The following is a 15,525-nucleotide window of genomic DNA, read 5'->3' on the forward strand; positions in this document are numbered from 1 at the left end:
GAGGGATTCTGACTGAGATACTTGTGCTGGCCAGCGCAATAGCAGCTATTTTTAGTTTCTATAAATTTCTTTGGAGTTGCAGCAACACTGAATAGATGTGCCATAGTCACAACTCTGACATCACAACATTTTGGACAAAGGATCCAGTTCCTTACAACTGAGCATTCCTATGAGTAATGGCTTGCACAAATTTGCCACCAGAAAAATAAACAAACCAAAAATGTTACTATAAATATATGTTTTATCTGTGCTGTTTTGTTGGGAAGATAAAGAAAAAGTAAAAATAGGCAGGTTTCATTTGCTTGATTTGTCCTTTATCTGGCATATTGCTAGATGTTATATTTATACAATTCCCCAACAACAGATCCTCATATATTTGTATTGTTTAATATGATACTTTTAACATTTTGATACCCTGTGTCTTTAGTTACTCCTTTTATTGATTTATGTATCCCTTTACTTCTTGGCAGCTTTCACCAATGAAGTGGGCAATATTGGATTGATCCAATCATTCCGCACTTGGGCAGAATGCTTGAATCACATTGGCAGGAATGAAGACCACATCAATGCACCGATGTGCAACTCGCCCCACCTAGATTTTTAAATCTGCTTGTTTTCAGCCAGGTATTGAGCCTTATTCCCAGGCCGATTTTTGGCAGCTTTAATTGGTCTGTACATCTTAAACAATCTACAGTTATCTGTGTGCAGAGTTCTGCAGCAGGTTGGTACCCTCCTGGTTGCAGTTAGATTTTTCAGATGAGTTTATAGATGCGGGTCTGCAGGTGGGGTTGTGGGTCTTATTCATATTTCTTATCTTATATTAGAGTACCTATATTTTTTCTATGTTTTACTCTATTAAATGTTTTTTTAAACTTTCTCTGCCCCCACCAACTTCTGATGACATCACTTTTGGTTTGCAGCAACAGCAAGTCAGTGGGATGCGGATCAGGTTATGCAAAGGGCAATTGCAGGTCGGCCAGGCTGCAAGTCCGGGTCTCAAAAATTAGTTTCGTGCAGGACTCCAATCTGTGGCTTAGAATAAAGAGAGAGAAATGCTGAACTGGCTAGAGTGCAAATGTAAACAGCATGGCAGCTTATGGGCCTGTTATGCCATGTGTTACATGGAAAATTGGGCAACTGGTGTCACAAGGTTGTGTTTGGCTGGGGATGAGTGATCAGGTATGCTTTCTTAGCACTTTAAACTGTGTCAATGTTTATTCTTTTCAAATCAAGTGACTTGTTTATTGTAATGTATTTTAGATTTCCTCAAAGAAAGTGCATTCCTGATAAAATGTCACTCTGGAATTAGCCCTTAGCCTGTCTTATTCCAAATCATGAATTATGGCTCTACCATGCACATGTTTACATTTCTAAGATGGCAGTTCACAGAAAGGTCAAACAAAATTGCTCCTTATAAGCCATATTAACTGCAGTGTCTCCTTCCAAATACAAATGAACTGCAAAATATGCCATGGCACAGAAACATACATCACGCTGTTTCATCTGTTTAAAATGCGTTGTTACAGCTCATTATTATCTCCGTCACTGCAAAACCTAAGCATTGCACAGAAAGTAATATCGTTGACTTGGTGCCATAAATGAAATTTGTATCTGAATACATAAAGATGCATAGTTTGTAGAAGATAAGTGTTGTGTATTTGCATGAGAAAGGAGAAGATTTGCATAGTGATTGGTTGCCAGGGAAACCTGTGGCCTGTGGTTTTAATTGGGCACCCTACTGTTGTGCATTTGAAACAGGAGCTCCTGTTTTCCAAAAGTTCTGGTAAGGGCGTTTGCTAGATTTTTGTTGTTTTGTTGTTTTGTTGTGAGCAGCACTACATCCATTCGGCATCATGCTTCATTCTGCTACTGGGCAAACAGTATTTAGTGTTATATAGTGAAGACATTGGTTTTAGATTTGTTTTCTTTGTAATGAAGGGGAGGATTACTGAATTTAAAGAAATGCTTTATTACCTTGCTTATAATGATCTCTTTCACATTTCATATACTTCTGTTGTATTTATCATGCATTGTATCCGTCAAACATGCCTCCTATACCTATTTAATCCATCAGTGGCTATTGCATTCACTGGAAAAATTTAGTTCTGAAGCATTTTACCAACGCAAACTCCTTTTCAACAACTGTCTTATGGGTGATAATTTTAACTATATCTGTTGACTCTAGACTGCTGTTGGAAAAGCAGGCAGCTTAGTGTGCCTCACCAGGCCAGGGTTACCACCTCATTAGTAAATAATACTTGAAGCCAGTTTTATTAAAGGAGAAGGAAAGGTAAAAACTAAGTAGGCTTTATCAGAAAGGTCTATGTAAATACAGCCATAAGCATTCACAAAAAATCTGCACTGAGCCCTCTATCAAAAGAAACACAGGATTTCCTGTCTCCATGTTCTTTGGTATCAGACTTTCTTTTAGGGTTCCTTCAGGTTTGGGGCACAAGTCTGCTCAGTTCTCTCCTCTCTCCCCCTCCCTTCACCTACTCCCCCCTCCCAAAAGAATGGATAAGAACTCATTTCCCCTCCCTGTAATCTGGCCTATAACAGCTATAACTGCAGCAGGAAGCTACCAAGACCAAGCAGCTGCTATGGGAGGGGGCTTATAGGGCTCTTTACTCAGGTATAGTAAATTTTTCTGCTGAATAAATGTGGCGTTCTAAGTGGCACTAATGTGGCGAATCTGTTGGAAGTATAATGCCAAAATGACTTTCCTTCTCCTTTAAAGGGAAGCTTTACCCATGAATATTGCAGATCTCTATACAAGTATATTACGTAAAATACTTTATATTTCATATAAATAAAGCCTTTTCATGAAGAATATAGTTTTCAAGTAGCAAATGTCATTGGATAATATTATATAGTAAAAATACCATTTTAATTCCACCCTCTGGCTCATACGAGAGACACTGTGCTCACAAACAAGCCAAGTGCATGCATTCATGCTAGTATAAATCAGCCAGTAATTGGTCAGGGCTGCATCTTTTACTCACACACTTCTTCCTGTTAGTTAGAACCTACATTATGTCAGGTGATCATTGCTGAAACACATCACAAAATGGTGGCTAAGCTAAAAGATCATTAAGGGAAACATTAACTGTTATACAGTATATACAATCTTGAATAGGGCACATGATTTAAATTATCTGTTACGTTTAATATTGATTCTAAAGATACAGTTTTTATCAAAATTTAATTTAGATTTAAAAAAAAGGAATAGATACCAGTCATGAGAAAACTAGTTGCCCCACGTGTAATGAGTTACTTGGGTCACAGGTTAAAAGCAGCCAATAGCAGAGGGCTTCTGCCCTGAGGTTGCAAAGGGTGGCAAAAAGCCACTCCTCCTAACTTCAAGAGCCAAAATTCATTTTTTTTAAAAATCTAGTGCAGAGAGCACTATTGCACTGGTGAAGTGGCCCCCTAGCACACACAAAAGGGGTACAAGCGGGGGTGGCATTCCCTAGGCTGCCGCAGGGCGGTGCTAGGGTCCAAAACACCCCTGTTCAAAAGCAATGAATGTGACTTTGTAAGTATAATGATCATACTGGGTATAGATCATCCTTAAATAACACATCTAGGCATTGGCTTTGGAAACATGGAAGTAATTTTCATTAATATCCTTTTTTTAATTACTGGTTATTTGTGTACATTAAAATAGGTTTAATTTACCTCCTTGGTGCAGTATAAAAAATGCAAATTTCCAACACAAGCACCATTTTTTTTCCCTTTTTTTCCCTTGATCCCAGCATTATTGCTCCAGCCAGGTGGAGATGCATTTGACACAGTTGTGTCTCATGCTTTAAAATTGACACAGTTGTGTTCACAAGATGGAAATGTGATGCAGTCATGATAAAAATTTGAAAATGCGGAATGTCTGTTTGACATAATTTCTGGCATTTGGCATAGGAGTGACACGTGTGCCCAATTCTTTTGATGCAACAGTGCTGTAGCAATTGATGCATGCCCCTGTGAGAACTCTGGAGAAACTACCTGGTTTGGAGGTGGTGTTAACGCCAGGATTCAAACTGGCCTGTTCAATAGGCAAAACTGCATTTAATTTGAAGCCGGAAAAAAGCCAGTGGAGCAGAGTGGAACTTATGGAAGCACAAAAAGCACAATTTTTTTTTAAAATAATAGTGACTGTGGAGAAATTTCTGACCTAAATGACACCTAATTTGTTTAGCTAAAGCAAGTGAAAGAAGTGGAAAAAAACTGTTATATTTCAAGTAAACAAAATAAGCAAAAAATTGAAAATAAATAGTGCCTAGTGGCACTGGAGACATGAACACCATCAAAACGGTTACCAACGAAAAAATTCTCTGCTAGAAACTGTCTTGAAGGAACAATACAACCCTCTTTTTGACATGAGCTTATTCTTTTGGGCTTATGTAGAAAGGTACATAAACATGTAACACTTCCAGAAATGAGTATAAAATAAATTTTTGTTACACATATATTCCTGTAGTGCTAAGGGCACTTTTAGGATCGGAATAGCAGTATTATGTAAAGGAAATAAATACCCACACATTATAGCTTCTAACACTACTTTACTAACCAAAATGGCTGCCAACATACCACCCTTACAATACACAATGATACATGTACCACAGTAAATAAAACAGTTAAACTTTACCACCTAAACAAAGCTAACCACAAATGTTTTAACAGAGGTGAAGGTAGAATCTTTGACTTGTCCAAAGTCCTAGGTGTGATTCTTCTTCTCTGTCCTGGTTGGGATTCCACAGAACAATCTTGCATAAGCATGTTGTTACTACAACTGTCAGCCAGTCAGCACCACCACCTAAACAGACCAACCGCACATGTACCTGTCAGAACAAACTGATTTTCCATCACATTTTTCTGTGTATTAATAGAGTTTACACTACAAGCAAACTTCCCCCAAAACTCCTCTTTCAGATGGTAGGAGAAGGATTTCTTGATATGATAAACAGGTTCAAGGTGGGGTGAAAAAATCAGTACAGTGTCTTATTTTATTACATGCTATTGTTTTGGCTATGAAGATGCCCAGCCCAGGGTCTTTTCTTTATTTTATTTAATAAATGCCCAGACCAGGACCTTTGTTTTATAAAGTAAAGCCTGTAGGCAACTGTGTTCTCATGTTAAAATGAAATACCATTATTTAAATCTAGGCCTAAACATGTGACAAGTCTACTTTATAATTTTATATAATACCGGAAGAAAATTGTATTTTATCACCCTACAATTCCCCAGATGGAAATGAGGCCATGCTACTTGTAGGAACCATTGCTTATTCTTTCATTTCTTCTACCTCAATACAATGCCATCTAAATTAAATGCACCTTTGTCTAAAGAATTTGTTTGAGATTAGCACTGTTAAAAAGGGAGTAGTTTAAGAAGTTGCACATAAAAGAAGGTATTTAACCCAGAAGGCACAGTCTTGTATAACATTTCTGGCTGAGGTGATGCACAGTAGGTCTCTACCAGATTGTAGAATTACTGATGAGAGGAAGCCAGCAAAGCATGGTTATGAAAAAGCCCGTCCCAGATCACAGAATTTTGCAGTCTGCAGATGCTTTTGTGTATGGGGTTAATATATTTTCACAGTTCTGTTGTTAAAGTTTTGGACTGTCTGTTTTTTTTTAAGAAACTGATTTTCTTGGCAGGTTTGGTACATATTTTTCTCCGATAACTATATATTACATTTCTGTTGGTTCTACTGAGAGTATCAATATACTGTCTACTTATGAGTTGTCAAAAAGAATCAGAGTATTTGTCTGCCTATGTTTTGCATTTCTTTGTTTTCAGTTGCTCAGTGATGGATGTAGTTTATATGTCTTGTTATGAAACAGTGGGTAGGGTGACTTAAAGGGCCAATAACACCCGGAAATGAAAACACACATTTACATGCAGTGGGGTTATTCGTAATAATTGACCCTTTTTGCACATACCCATGGCAAGCAATTGGCAAAACACATCACTGGTTGGTTGCTAGGGGTGCTAAACGTTTTCTTAGCATTGGTAAATTGAGTGTTGGAAAGAGTCTACGGTACAGGCATGACAGAACTGCTTTACCAGTGCTTACCAGAAATTTAAAGGATTAAATTCATATGAATAAAAGTTTCGTTTTCCTTACTTAGGGCTCTGGCACACGGGGAGATTAGTCGCCCGCGACAAATCTCCCTGTTCGCGGACGACTAATCTCCCCGAGTTGCCCTCAGTTGCCATCCCACCGGCGAACATGTAAGTCGCCGGTGGGATGGCACACGCGGCGGCGCGATTTTGGCAAATCGTCGAAAATGCCCCGCGAGGCAACTTCACCGATTTGCCGAAATCGTCTGCGCAGCGTGTACCATCCCACCGGCGACTTACATGTTCGCCGGTGGGATGGCAACTGATGGCAACTCGGGGAGATTAGTCGCCCGTAACAAGGGAGTTTTGTCGCGGGCGACTAATCTCCCCGTGTGCCAGAGCCCTTACATTTCTCTAAGTCTCATAGGGTATACTGTCCTTGTATCCTCGCAATTACCCGCATTGTACCCCTTTTAAAATCTCTGTGCCTTCCAAAGAAAACACCCAAAGAAATCCCATAAGCATTTATTTATAGCTTTGACTTGTTGCTGGAGAGTTGATAGTTGGGAGTTGTTAGCAAGGTGATACATACACTGAAAAGTGCAGATATCTTACCTCACTAATCATTAGAGGTGACTCACCCCTCTCTGTGATAAATTGGTTGATCAACAACCTTCCTATCACCTCACAGCCTCAAGGTTTACAAACTGATCTAGTACACGGTGCGTCATAAATCAGCTGACAGTCATTTTTGGCCCTTAGAACATTTGGTAGACTAATTTCATCCATATTTTCCTGGCATCTGTTTGGGCATAGGTGGCTCTCAAGCAACATTAAACTTGTGCCCACTAGCTGTTTTTAACTACAACTCTATACAAGTGCCATCAGAAAACCAGGGCAGCAGGGCACGCTGGTAATGCAGGGGTCCTAGTCTCGAAATGTGAACTTTCCATAGATTCAGGGATGTACGAGCTACAGATTATAAAATGCAAAAAAGAAAACTGAAAAGTGTCTTAAAGTGTTAAATACAATAATCATATCAAATGAGAACTAGGGTGCACTGAAGCAACCCCATTCAGCAGAGGTTTAAAAAAGTATAAGTACTTCAAGGGTACTTTCTTTAAAAGTACAGAATTTAGAATAGTGGAGAGCCCAACCTGGCTAAGGTACTCTTGCCCTTTAAAGACTATACAAAAATCCAGGTGCTAGGGTTTCAAAAATCCCCCCATAAGAGGATAATATATACCAACAAAACCCACAAATAAACCCTGCACACCAGAAAAAACTTTTTCAGAGAAGTATTGTAGTTAAAAAGACATTTTTATTTATCAAGTCATTATGCAGCAACAATATTGCATTTAAAAAAACAAAAAAAACCAAACATAATATCCATCAATAAACAAATCAATACATACCACTCAGTGCAAAAACTGAAAAAAGATATGAAGGCAGATACTCTAGATGAGAGAATACCCCAACGTTTCAGCTCAAATGCCTTGACAGGGTTTAATTGAGGGTTTTACTTCATCAAAAGTGCCAGATCAGCCCAAGTTGACTTTCCCTCAACATCTTTTACTATTGTCCATGGTGCTCTAATCTTAGTGAAAATCAGAGCATCACTAAAGCATTGTGTATGTTAAATTTCAATTTCATTAATGTCACAAGGCAAAATATTGCTCTAATAAATTGCAAGAGAGGGAAAAGATGATACTTTCTGTCTCAGAGTTCAGAATAATACACAAAAATGAAATTTACAATTTTATGTAAACTGCCTCATAAAATTGGTCCTTGGCTAGCAATTCTAATATGCCTGCTCATGGCTAATGGTCTGAACAACACTGTGATATGTTTTCATCTCATGGCAGTTCTAGGTAATTAAATTGTCATAAAGGCTGATGAAAGATGCTGCTGTCTTTCAACAGCCCATAACTTACTATTCATGAAGGTGGCTCATTGGGGCAGATGCTGTGTCAACTATTATAATATGAAACTGCCATCGAACAATCTCACTCTGATGGGTCACTCTGCTTTTGCCAGTTAATTATAAATGACAAAAACTTACAAACAGTGTTATTCTATTGGTCCTTTTTCTCCCAAACTAATTTTTTACTCAGTAGTTTAAATGTAGCACACAACAAAACTTTTTGAAAATGGCACCCTTCTATAAATATAATTGCTAGTTAAAATTTCTGAGCCACTAATTAACACAAAATAAAAGGACTCATGAAGCGGTACCACTAATGTATTCTCCATTATCATCACAGGCTAGTGATGAGTCTGCAAGACTGTGTAAGTGTAGACCTTAAGGCCCTTAGGGGTCAGCCCCTGAATGAGCAAAGAGCAGTCAAGTGAATATCATTGAGGTGCTTATTAACCAAACTATGCTGAAACAGGCATTTCCATTAATGCAACACTGTGATCTGACTTGCTAGTTCTCTTCTTCTAATAACCTGTGAACCATATCTCAGTTCTTTTATCAGTAATATTTGTTTTCTGTTAATTGCCTGAAAACAGACCTTAGAATATGGTAGAATAGCTTACTGTATCAAAGATTTTCTTTTTGCACTCAAGAATGGCAGCTGCCATGTTCTTTGCAAAGGGATTCATCATGTGTGGGAAATGGTTCTTTATGGTCAAGCACAATGTTTGATCATACTTTCATACATACTTGCAAATGTGCACAGTCTATATTTGCTTTCTGTTATGCATATTTTAGGGGAAGGTGATGTAGTATGTGAGCTCTACTGTACTGTGGCTTTAAGCAAATCAGTCACTGACAATCATTCTGACCACTGAGGTGGACCTATCTGTTTTATAGAAGGTGTGTATCAGAGTGCCATTTGGCAATCTAGCATTTCTTTTATCATTTATATAGAAGTCTAAAATACCCTATAATAACATGGATAAAAAACTTATAAAATATCGCTTATGAGTTTTTGGATAAATTCTCAGTAATACTCAATGAGGGGTTATGTAGTAACAGTTGCAAAGTGTGAACCAAGCCTAGTATCCATTCAGATGTTTGCTTTGAAAGTGTGACCAGTAAATCTTACATATTGATTGGTTGGTGTGGGTTACATCACCAACTTCAAACTTTATGACTTTATATTGCATTACAAACATTGTATGATGCATAAGCCAGCAGCATGGTTGCAGTGGCCAGTTTTGGAATGCCAGATAAACTCTTTACTTTGCTTCCATGTGAAGTAGGCTTTTTGTCTGTGTTTTGAGTTTGCAATTTTTCAGAGGATCCTGGCAAAGGCCTGTGGTTATTCTGTGTATGACACAAGAGTATGAGTACAACGAGAAAGCCTAGTTCCACATTCCAACCAATGTAACTGGAAGTTACACTAGTGGAAGACACACTAGTGGAACATATTCTTTTACTTCATAGTATTAGAGGTTTTTGGATTTTTCGAACGCTCCATTAATTGAAAAATGTGAAATGGTTTTTGATCGTTCATGCCTTTTTTCTTTTTTAAAAGCTGTTACTTTATTAAAGATTACTTGGCATTCGTGGTTTTAGAGAAAACGGAGAGAGAAACGTAGCTGTATTTTGTGGCCAGGATGTTTACTGAAAAAATCCCAAAGGCAGAACAGCGACTTACAATTACCATAATTAAGGCCTGAATGTAATCACTTAGAATGTATTTGTGAAAAACACATTAAAGAAAATCTATACCTTAAAAATGAATACTTAACCAAAAGATAATTTATATTATAAGTGACCAGATTTAAATACTAAATACATGTAGTAAATATTGCTTTTTACATTATTTCCATTGAGCCACCATTTTGCTATAGAAAAGACACAGCCCTCTAAATTGGCTTATGTAACCTATGTATGTGTGCCCTTTGTTTGTGTTTGAGCACAGGACTCATGTGACCCCAGGGGGTGGCCCTCAGTAGTTAAAAAAGATGATAGGATTATCCAATGACACATACTACTAGAAAAGTATATTTGTATAAAAATGGTTTATATAAATGAAGTTTATTATGTATGGTCTGATTTATGCAATATATTTTTTTATACAGACCTGCAATGTTTAGGGGTACAGTTTTTGTCAAGTTAGCATTTGGAAAGTATAAAATATCAGTTTTTGGTGCAGTGTATCATCAAACATCAGTTTGCCATTAAAGAACTTAATGCTATCCAACTTATATATAATGTTTTCACTTTTATCCCTTCCACAGATCAGTGTGCATTGTGTGTGCAATATCAAATTTAATTGGCTTGAATTGCCAATTAAAATGTTAAAAACATTTGAATACTAAAGGCTTGGATTAAGTTCTTAATGCATGGAGTGGCTCCAAGCTTTGCAGTTATTATTTCTGGTGTCATTGTTAAATTTATTGGGATTGGGGAGGGGAGGGGGAATAGACTAATCGCACTATGTTTTGAGCTTTACAGCTTTATCGCTTGAGCAAGGTTTTGCTGATCTAATAATACATGTGATCTACATTCTGTGGAGCTGCCAAAATAAAAAAAAAAAAAGCAAGACATATGTTTGCCAGCAATAAATCACTGCTAGCAGGCAAGGGAGGGAGGGATGCTGAAAGTGTAAACACACAGCTCTGTATATATCATACTATATGTCAGCATCTCCAGTGCTACAGGCTTACAATGTAATGTAGAAATGGCTTTCTGTGTTTGCTAAACACAAAGAACCTTAGCATTATCATTCAGTATAAGCACTAATATATTCTTCTGCACAGTAGGAACATAGGCAACTATTGTATATAATGTGATAAAGACCAACACAAATTGTTTAAAATGTGCAAACTAGAATAAGGGGGAACTGAAATGCTATTGCGTGCATAAAATTGTAACTGAAATTCAATTGGAAAACTATTCAGCAAAAGTAAATGGATATTTTAGGCCTTGGACTTGGAGTTTTCAAGATCTGAGGTCTTTTTGTTCTCTAAAATGGAACACCAACCCTAACCACCTACCAAAATCAAGCTTACACTCAACCTGGTATGTGACAGACATTTTGTTCAGTTTAAATTCACTGAGTAATCCTGCAAATCTGGAAATGAAGACCATGGTTTCATCAAGTGTAATATGCAGGTAGCCATTAATGGGAAGTAAACCAAAATATAACATTTTGCATATTGAAAACAAATTTCATTCCCATAGTGCCTTGTGTGTTTTCCTTCTTAGGTCACAGGACACACAAGCACATATAGTTAGATTCTTTGCATTAGGGGCACTGAATATTGCTACATTGTTTCATTGGTACATATATCAAGAAGAGAAGTGAACGAAATAGCTTATAGCATTTTATTTGGGTTTACTATCTCTGTAAATCCACCCTATTATGCACTTAAAGAAATACTGTCATGGGAAAATGTTTTTTTAAAAGCGCATCAGTTATTAGACCTTCTCCAGCAGAATCCTGCATTGAAATCGGTTTTTCAAAAATGCAAACAGATTTTTTTATAATTAATTTTGAAATTTCAATTTTCAATATGGGGCAAGCCATATTCTTAATTTCCCAGGGTGCTACAGCCATGTGACTTTTGCTCTGATAAACTTCAGCAGAACAATGGAAAGGTAGCAAGATAGCAGCTCCCAGTAGATATCAGAATAGCACTCAATAGTAAGAAATCCAAGTCCTGTTTGGGACTCCTCCAGTTACATGGGAGTAGGAGATACAATACGTTATCTGAAAGCAGTTCAGCAGTAGCCTGCTGACAAAATACTATTGCACCACACACTGAAAACAGCAATTAAGAAGGAATATGTAAACCTTATTTTATATTAAAGGCTAGGCTAGTGCCACACGGAGCAGATTCTCAGTCTGTGGATATGTCCAAAAGCATTGTGTATTTCCAAAATTGCATATATAAGCAGTTTCCGCCTGAAATACGGAGTGTGTGCCTGCACCCCCCAGTCTGCCACTAGCCTTAATCTAGTTTTGTGTTCTGTTTTGATGTGTTTTAGGATTAATAGTGCCCCCCTCATAATGCAATAAATAGCCCACACATTTAAGTAGAGTGCAACATGATTTTGTAATAAAGCAAACAGACTCAGAAATGTGAAGTAGTATGCCCACACTAGTCAAGTGCATTTTGGAACCTTTCTCATCTAAGGTTAGGTCAGTTTTATGTCAGTTAATGTGAACCTAGCAGGCGGTGACTTCCCTGCAACACAGGCTAGTTTGCTGGAAATTACAACCAACCCTATCTGCCTAGCACACTATAAATGAGCATTTAAAAGTAGTCACACATGACAGGGGCAGCATTACATTTGAATTGCTTTTGTACCAAAATACATACAAAAATGTTGTTCAATGTTTATCTATGATAAAACTTGCTCAATACAAACAAGTTGTTTAAAATGATTTGCAGTTGAATTGAGTGAATGTAATTTCTTATATATATTATCATGAATATGATTTACATAAGTATCTCTTTAATTTGCAGGTGCAAGTTTTTCAGTCTTACAGAAACACCGGAGGACTATACCATTATTGTGGATGAAGAGGGGTTTTTAGGTAGGTTCCTCAAATTTATTTTTTTTTATTGATCCGGTCCAAATGTTTGAAGCAAAAGGGTGTTACCACTTCCATTACAGTGCTATCATGATAAAATGTGCTCTTATACATATTATTAAGAAAACTGAATTGAAAAAGAAAATCAAGGGGATCAATATAAATTTTATTGGACAAAATCAAGTCTATAAACTAGCGTAATGCAACACAATTGTTACACAAATTTCTGTAGAATCATTAACAGAAAATCCAAGGCTGTTATTTAACTGATTCTTGGGGAAAGTGGTTGACTTGTCTGTCCCCAGCAGCTTTAAATGTATTAGCTCTTAACTAAGTCACCTGCCAACCAGGAAAACATTTTCACTGTTCTGCCAAGAACTTCCAAGAATAGAAAAAATGGCATCATGTTGGACTTGGCAGATATTGATCTTAAAACATGTATGGTGGTAAAAGGCCTCTGGCCACATGTTGACTACATGAGTTAGAACTTGTTCATTCTTTTCCCTTTGTAGATAACAAATCTAATTTCAGTGCCAGTGTTTCTGTGCATTCTGTGCATTCCTAAGAGAAAGAAGTGCACTAATATCTATTGAAATATCACTACTGAAACGTTGTTTCTTTTTCTTGAAGTTCCCATAATGAACAACACATTCTTAAACAAAACCAATTATTACTGACTGGTTTCTGTAAAAATATTAGGGAGAAGTATGATGAAATCAGGAGGGAGCACAACCCCAAATAAAGCTGTCTCATAAATAATTCACCAAGCGTTATAGATGTGAGCGGAAAGGATTTTGTAATCCAGCCAAAATAAAGTTTATTAATATTTACACAGATGGGTGAATTTAATTAACTCTCCTCTATATTTATGATATTGTTGTTGTAACTGTTCTACAGTATTCTCTCCTGTCATATATTTAAAGTCGGTGCTGTTAAAATCTTGGGATTCTTAAAAATAAGAATGTTAAGATTGGCAGTGTACAAATGTAAAACTGGTTTGTGCAAAACTCTCTCTAATGCATTCAAAGAAAAGTCTTTTTTTAAATATTTGTGCCTTACCTGTTACATCTATAGGATCTATTATCTGCAATGCGTGGGATCTGGGGTTTTCTGGCTAGGGTTTTTTTTCCTATAATTTAGATCACCATGCCTTAAGTCTTCTAAAATTATTTTAACATTAAATAAACCACCAATATGGGTTCATAATAGTTATAATCAAGTACAAGGTACTGTATTACTGAAAAAGTAGAAATCATTCAAAGTAATTCGAATTATAGGGTTAAAAAATACTCTATGGGAAATGGACTTACTGCAATTCAAAGCTTTCTGGATATTTAGTTTTGATATAAGAGATTTCCACACCTCTACTGCATCTGGACCTAATTATTTAAATTGGAATATGTTTTCAAGTAACCACCCCCTTTTTAATCAGCCAACTGTTTTCAGAAACAAAATAACATTTAGAACATTTTCAATTCAACCATTCCTGGTTCGAAACCAAATGCTTTCACTTATTAAACGAACAGTCGCTAATGTGTCAGAAGTAAATATAGGCATGGGCATAGTTCTTTAAATACTTTATAACCCCAGGAAATACTTAAGCATTGTCAGACTTCTGATTACATTCCTCTTTACTTTTAACCAAGCAGTGGGAAGTCATCAGTACCTTTTCAGATTGAGCAATTAATTTTTCTAAAATGCTGGCAATGCTATTAAATAACTAATAATGTAAGAGTGGGATTGAATAATTTCATCTAAAATTAGCACTAAAAAGGAATCAAATTGATATGTACAGCAATATGTATACCTGTGTGCAAGCCATACATGTGCACACTTCTAATCAATAAAAGTACAGTATAGTGTACATTTAACCAGTAAATACTCTAACAGAAAAGATGGTTTGTGTGGGAGTGAATAATAGAATAGAAGTTAGCACTAAAGGTACCATATATAGGTAGATCTGCTCATTTGGATTTTTAGCAACTGTGACTCTGGTGAGCCAAATCTGGCTGATCCAGTCATTTGAGCCATGGACCACAATTTTAAAATTAGGAACAGAGAGAGGTCTTGCCCAAACTTATATCTAAATTGGAAAAATACATGAAATCTAAATCAGAAGATTGCATAAAATCAAAGGCATTGTTGTAGTAGATTTTTTAGCATAATTTTACTTATACATTTCACTTTAATTTTATAGGTAATATATGAGGAATCTTGTGTCTCTTTCCTTTTGGTATTAGAATTTGAAATGACCTCTTTTAATGGGTAGCCCATTTAGTGGTTTTCCAGTCTTGTAACATCATTTGGATGGCACTTTGATTCATCAGTTGCTTGTGATGTATCTGTTGAGGTGTCCACATTTCCCTTGGCTTTCATTTTTGGCAGTCATCACCAAGCCAAACAGTTATGATCTTACAGCATTAAAGGTTCCTTCTGGTATCTGACAACATCAAAATTTTTCCTTGTTATTGGTCTTGGTATCTATTGTATGGTGTGTCTTGGGTGTTAATTGAAGGTTAATTAGAGAGAATAACTTTTAGGCATTGTCATTAATGTTTGGTATGTGATCATTTTTAGAATTAAAGTACCTAAAATATATAGACCACTTTTAAATATATTACAAATATTATTTAAATATATTTTAAACATAATAGCTTTGGCCTCATTTCAAGCATGCATTGAGTTGAAGTGGTCGCCTAAATGCTGCAATATAAAACAAACTGACTAAATGGAAGCTTAAATAACCTCACTGATGTAAATAACACTTTCAAAATTAATACTTTTTTTTGCATTTTTTCTCCATCTGCTTAAGGTCCTATTTTTCCTAACAGTTATTGAAAGGCTTTGTGTTTTAGAGGTCTGCAAAGAAGTACTAGACCCATGTATAAATGTACAAAGTGGATCTTTTTTGTAAATCATATTTACCCTTTTTACATTTTGTGCAGTGAATATAGCTCATTCTGTTATA

General features: G+C 36.5%; 1 protein-coding gene across 1 annotated transcript in view; it reads left to right on the top strand.

Annotated features, from left to right (window-relative positions):
• castor2 (cytosolic arginine sensor for mTORC1 subunit 2) overlaps positions 1–15,525 on the top strand; it is a 127,936-nt gene that overhangs the window by 56,247 nt on the left and 56,164 nt on the right. Inside the window, 1 exon segment of the mRNA NM_001011019.1 lies at positions 12,490–12,560. Coding sequence (NP_001011019.1) covers positions 12,490–12,560 — 71 coding nt within the window.

Source organism: Xenopus tropicalis, chromosome 2, assembly GCF_000004195.4.
Source record: "Xenopus tropicalis strain Nigerian chromosome 2, UCB_Xtro_10.0, whole genome shotgun sequence".
Classification (NCBI taxonomy): Eukaryota; Metazoa; Chordata; class Amphibia; order Anura; family Pipidae; genus Xenopus; species Xenopus tropicalis.